The 6435-nt window shown below is 53.6% G+C and overlaps 1 protein-coding gene across 2 annotated transcripts in view; it reads right to left on the reverse strand.

The window, feature by feature from the left end:
* PML (promyelocytic leukemia) overlaps positions 1-6435 on the reverse strand; it is a 56208-nt gene continuing 49773 nt past the window's right edge. The window contains exons 8-9 of one of the 2 annotated variants that reach the window (XM_010843376.1): positions 1613-1763; positions 1-625 (exon numbers count right to left, since the gene is read on the reverse strand). In XM_010843376.1, the coding sequence (XP_010841678.1) occupies positions 618-625; positions 1613-1763 (159 nt within the window). In that variant the 3' untranslated portion in view covers positions 1-617. Of the gene's footprint in view, positions 631-1612; positions 1764-6435 lie in introns of both variants that reach the window. The other variant, XM_010843374.1, reaches the window with a different exon arrangement.

Below are 6435 nucleotides of genomic sequence, written 5' to 3' on the forward strand. Positions count from 1 at the left end.
GGCTCTGGAGGCTCAGGAATCGGTTGTACTTCTTCAGGCCGCCCTGCGGGTCATGGTGGTGTGCGGTCAGCAGCTCTATGAAGGTGACCTTGTGGAGGGCCAGCAAGCGGGCCTCGGCCCGGGGCAGGATGGCCGCCCGCACCAGGGGCTGCAGGGATGAGAAGCACTGCAGGCTGCTGAAGGGGTGGACGTGCAGGGCCAGCTGGGGGCTGGGGGACACCTCGAGCAGGCGGCACAGGTCGCGCATGGTCAGCACGGCCGCCAGGGCGCTGCGTTCGCTCATGTTTCTCGCCAGGTAGGTCTTGGCCAGGCTCTTGAGTTTGAAGCTGCTGGCCCCCGGCACGCACTCCCGGATGAGGGGCAGGGTGGCTAAGAAGCCCGAGATGGACTTCTGGAACTTCCCCAGCATGTTCATCTCCTCCAGAGCCTGGAAGAAGCTGGGGAGACTGGGCCCCCACAGCTTATAGCAGGCCAGGATGGGCTGGCGCATGCTCGCTAGGAAATGCAGGAAGTGCTGCAGTCCCACCTCCAGGGAGACGGCCTTGGAGTACACGTTGAGCACCTCGGGCTGGATGAGCGCGCGGAACTGGCTTTCCTGGTTCACGGCTGCCAGCTGGCTAATCTTCTGGGCTGGGCAGGAGAGAACGGCGGCGTGAGGCCTCAAGGGCAAGGCTAGGGGCACCAACCCCACCATCCAGAGACCCCACCTTGGGGCCTGATGGCAGGAATCAAGCATCAGCCTCAAACGCAGCTCTGACCCTGGCTCTGATAGGGATGGGGGTCAGAAGGGGAGGGGGGCTGCCCTCCAGGCCCCCTTCCTCCCCTGCTGGGAGTCCTGCTCCCCCCTGCCCTGCCACGTTCCGGAGTTCCCCAAACCCTTTCACTTCGGGTCCCTCCTGTCTTCTGCCAGCCTCCACCCACCTACACTAGGGACCCCTCACTGCTTCAGCCTAGCCCCTCACTCCCTTTCCCCTGGCCGCCAACCCCATCAGCCATGTAGCTAAAGCCCTCAGCATCAGAGTGCTGGCTCAGACAGCACACCTGCCCAATCCACTCCATTCAGAGCATGGCCCCGAATCTTCCAGTGAGGTCTGCAAACGGCTTCCCTGTCCTGTGAAACACTCGCTGCTTGTGTCTCCCTGGGCTGGCCTCATGCTGAGCCCAGGCAGCTGGATGGGACCCAGCTTCCTACAGGGCCAGGGTAAGCACCGCGGAATTGAAGGAGAAGGGGTCACATTTCTCTGTGACCTTACAGCAACCATGGAAAGAATGGGCTCTGTACTCAGCCTAAGGCTGTGTTTGGATTGCTGGTGTCACCTCGGCGACTTTAACGTTGCGGTTTCTATTTAGAAGTGTGTTCCCAAGGCTCCCTAATGGAAGCACCAGTCAGGGAGGGACTCATGGAGGTGCTTGCCTCATGCCTCAGGCCTGGTCAAAGCAGACGTCCTTATTCAGAGAACCAAGTTCAAACACCCGAGAGTCCCCGGGAAGTGCGGTGCTCTGGCCACAGCTCAGGGCTCTCCCGGGCTCACAGATGGCTCTGCCTGCACTTATCCTGGGGACTTAGGGACTGAGCAAGAAAGGGTTGGGGGGTGGCCACCGGAGAACCCACTTTCATTGTCAATCTTGAGGTCAAAGAAAACGAGGGGCTTGTCTTCCACCAGGGAATTGGAGGGGCTGTCGTCCAGGACTCCGAGGGAGCTGGGGCCCTCCAGCTGGAGGTCACTGGACTCGCTGCTGTTGTCGGCCAGCTCTCGGGAGTCCTGCAACACAGAAGAAACCAACAGGTCAGGGGGCTATGGGGGCCGAGAGCGGGCAGCAGCCATGTGAGCCGGTTCCTCGTCAACAGGCGTGTGTGCTGGTGTGTGTGTGAGCGTGGGGCGGGGGGCGATGAGAGTGCGTGAGTATGTCGGGGGGTCTGTGTGTGCCTCAGGGAGGGCCTGTTACTGGGAAAGAGGGGGCACTTCCAAGCGAGTGCCTGAACAGATGTGAACGTGCATGCACACGTGTGAGGGTCATGCGTGTGAATCAGGGCACGTGTGTCAGTGCGTGAGTAGGATGGGATCATGGGGGCAAGTGTGAGTGAGTGTGAAAAAAGTGTGGGGATGAATGCAAATATTGTGTGTGTGTGTGTGTGTGTATGGGGGGTGTGGGTTTGTGGGCCTGCGTTGACACAGGTGTGTGTGCAAGTGTGATACTGTGTGGCTGAGTGTGCACATGGGTGAGCAGGGCTCGGGGGGAGGCTCAGGGAAGGTGTCGGGGCTGAGGTGGGCAGGGCCCAATGTGTCTGCTCCTCGCTTCAACTCCTTGAGCTGACTCAGAACAAACATCATGAACTGGGGGGCGCTGGGGGAAGGAGTCCCATCTCGAACCTCAGGTGTTTCTCTGGAAGGGGCAGGACGCCTGGCTTTTCTTGTCCCCCAGGTGAGCTGAGGGCCCGGCACCCTGCGCAAAGGAGAGGGGAGGGCCGCCCGGCCCCTGGGACGCCACCTCTAGGAGGCACAAGGTGCCTGGCTGTGAGAGTAGTGGAGAGGCGGCGGCTCAGACCCGGGAGCCCTCTGCCATTTGGCGTCCAGAAGACAGCTGCTTAGGCAAGCAGGCTGGGGCTCCGCCAGGCTGGGCACCTGAGGCTCTGTTCTCCACCAAGGTGTGAACGCTGTTGAAGGGCCCTGGGGGTGGGAGGGGCTCTAGCTGTAAGCGTTTAGACCCCCGGGGCTGGGGCGAACAAGGGAGGTAGAGCCTTTCATAATATAGGTAATTGCTTATCATCTGCACACCTGGCAAAGCTTGGGGGCCCGCTCAGAACTTCCTGTGTCACCTATGGATATTAACCAGACACCAGGAGGAAGGGACGTGGCCACTGTCACAGGGCCTGCTGAGGGCACTGCTGGGACAGAGTCCAGAGCGGGCCCCAACCTTGCCCTCTGACAGACTGCCCTGGTGGCTGATGGAGTTGGCCTCGCCCGAGGCCTCTCTGAACTCTGACGTCTGGCTGTCGTCCCTGGCCTGGGGCAGAACTAGCCTACTGTCTTCGGCCCTTCCACTCTCCAGGTCAAACCTCTGTTTTACTGAAACTTTAGCCAAGTGCAAAGTCTTTGCTAACCACAACTAAAATGTGCTGGGATTTTCCTGCGAGTGGCTGATTTCTGCTTTATGTGCATTTCATAGCCCTCTCCAACTTCCTCCTAGGCGCTGATAAAAACAGACACTCACTGAGTCCATATAGAGCTGGTTTGGCTTAAAGCAGCCTGTGAGTTTTCTGGGACTTTATATCCGAGGCCCTACTTTGACAAAATATAGGCCTTATGGATCAGTATCCTCGAGTTGGCCACGCATCCAAGGCTGGTTTGGCATGTCCTGCTGAGTCTCTGTCATGCTGTCAGGGCTCCCATGCCTCCCTGGAGGGAGCCTTCTCCGGGAGTCTTCTTTGAAGTTGCTAGAGCACAGACAGGAGACACTACCTTCTTCCCCCGTGGGAAGAATCTAGTTGTTTCCTGTCTCCAAGCTTCCAGTGCCTGTTCCGATCACAGGCAGGGGTGCTCTCACACTTGGGCTGGTGGAAACAGCTGGACTCCCCTTGCTGCGGCCTCCCCTGAGCTTCAGGTGAAGTGCCGTCCCCTTGGCCCAGTCTTCTCTGTCACCCACCGACTTGGCCTTCCCCTCTTCCTTCTTCTCTTTGCTCCAAACTGCCAAAGCCCTCACAGTGGCCCTGAGTGCTTCCGTCTGTCTTCCAGGACTGTCTCTTCAGGCTGGAAAGCCAGCGTCTTCTCTTCAGATAGTCCTTTCCAAGACTTGATCTCCCTGGAGAGCAGCATCTTTGAGCTAACTCCCCCATCTTTATTCCAGGGTCACTTATGATAGCCACGAGACCCTCACTTTTTAAGAGCTTCTCGTGGCCCTGGGGTCATTCTCTCTTTTATAGTCATGGAAATATCCTTTGTCCTGAACTTACTGAAGACCCTGCTGGCCGCCTTAATAAAAGAACACCCCTTTCCATTGAGTTGTCAAGGGAGGGAAGGCTGAATCTTCCAGCCCTGACTCCTCTTCCACCCAGATTTCTCTTGCCCTTGGGGATGACCATAAAGTATGGCTACTCCACTGGGCTGGTCTCACAGGAATGCCTTCCACTGAACTCCAGCTAGCACTGCAAGCAGTTCCCCATCCCTGCCTTAAATCCCAGCAGTACAGCTGGGAAGTACTGACATTTAAAAAAGACTTTCCTAAAGACCCAGGGTTAACAGAATCAGCACAGCTGATTATCCAGCTGATATCCAGCTCCGATGCTGGATATCTTTCTGTCCTTCCACGCCCCCCCACTGCCACTCCTCGACCTCATTCCACAATCAGGATTAAGGGGGTGTAGGAGCATGGAGCATAGAGGGGGAGAGTAGCAGAGACCTAAACCCAAGAATCCAGGAGAGGGCCTTTTGTTGGAAAAAGCTTGAGATTTGCTTGGAAGGGAAAGGAATGGCAGCAGAAAGAACCAGAGGGTGGAGGAGATCAGAGCCCTCATGTGAGGACTGGAAAGTGGAAAGTGAGAAAAGGCTTTGAGGGACCCGTGAGTAGGAGATGATGGTGGTGAGTATGAAGGGATGAAGGATTTAAGGAGTGTTGCTGTGAGTTATGAGTTGTATTCTCTGTAATAGTCTTTGAAAGATGACTATATACTAGATAATTGGTTAATGGACTGTGTTTCTTTGACTGCAAAACTGAGCCATGTGGGATCTGGGATATTTCTCAGGATACACAGACAATCAGGATACATGTGCAATCGGGTTCACGAACTCCATTTCACTCATCTTCATCACAGTCAACTTAGCAGATTAACCACATCTCAACTTAGCACAGCAGGTGGAATGGCCATACTGAGGTGCTCCTAGGAAGCCGCTAGCTTATCACCTTTCAAAAAACCTCTAGGAGGTTTATCTGGAAAGACCCAGCATCTCCCCTTCCCAACCTGGATCATATCCCAGCATGTATACGTCACCTCTGTTCAAGGCTGATACGTACACAAATGAGCAGCATTTCTTTGACACAGATATTCAATCAAATCCCTCAAGAGGAGAAGGGGGCGACAGAGGAGGAGATGGTCGAATGGCATCAACAACTCAATGGACATGAGTTTGAGCAAGCCCTGGGAGATAGCGAAGGACGGGGAAGCCTGGTGTGCTGCAGTCCATGGGGTCGCAGAGTTAGACACGACTTAGTGACTGAACAACACAACCACCTTGATTGTGCATAAGCAGTTTAAAAAAATCTTTATGTCCAGGCTGAGCCCCAGACCAATATAGTTAGACTCCCTGGGGGTGGGACTCAGGAATCTGTCCTTGGTAAGACCCCCAAGTGATAGCAGTGCGCAGCCAGGATTGGGAACAACTGTCCTAATTACGGGTTCATTCCACGTTTGGGCATCAGCAAAGCAGACAGAAGCCAAGCTCTTTGCTATTCAACATTCTCACCTGAAGTATCTAGTATCGACATTAATGCTAATCTAGAGGCCTTACAAATAGCTGTGAAAAGAAGAGAAGCGAAAAGCAAAGGAGAAAAGGAAAGATATAAGCATCTGAATGCAGAGTTCCAAAGAATAGCAAGAAGAGATAAGAAAGCCTTCCTCAGCGATCAATGCAAAGAAATAGAGGAAAACAACAGAATGGGAAAGCCTAGAGATCTCTTCAAGAAAATTAGAGATACCAAGGGAACATTTCATGCAAAGATGGGCTCGATAAAGGACAGAAATGGTATGGACCTAACAGAAGCAGAAGATATTAAGAAGAGGTGGCAGGAATACACAGAAGAACTATACAAAAAAGATCTTCACGACCCAGATAATCACGATGGTGTGATCACTCACCTAGAGCCAAACATCCTGGAATGTGAAGTCAAGTGGGCCTTAGAAAGCATCACTACGAACAAAGCTAGTGGAGGTGATGGAATTCCAGTTGAGCTATTTCAAATCCTGAAAGATGATGCTGTGAAAGTGCTGCACTCAGTATGCCAGCAAATTTGGAAAACTCAGCAGTGGCCACAGGACTGGAAAAGGTCAGTTTTCATTCCAATCCCAAAGAAAGGCAATGCCAAAGAATGCTCAAACTACTGCACAATTGCACTCATGCTAGTAAAGTAATGCTCAAAATTCTTCAAGCCAGGCTTCAGCAATACGTGAACCGTGAACTTCCTGATGTTCAAGCTGGTTTTAGAAAAGGCAGAGGAACCAGAGATCAAATTGCCAACATCCGCTGGATCATGGAAAAAGCAAGAGAGTTCCAGAAAAACATCTATTTCTGCTTTATTGACTATGCCAAAGCCTTTGACTGTGTGGATCACAATAAACTGTGGAAAATTCTGAAAGAGATGGGCATACCAGACCACCTGATCTGCCTCTTGAGAAACCTGTATGCAGGTCAGGAAGCAACAGTTAGAACTGGACATGGAACA

The sequence above is a fragment of the Bison bison genome, unplaced genomic scaffold, assembly GCF_000754665.1.
Source record: "Bison bison bison isolate TAMUID 2011002044 unplaced genomic scaffold, Bison_UMD1.0 scf7180017864181, whole genome shotgun sequence".
NCBI lineage: Eukaryota > Metazoa > Chordata > Mammalia > Artiodactyla > Bovidae > Bison > Bison bison.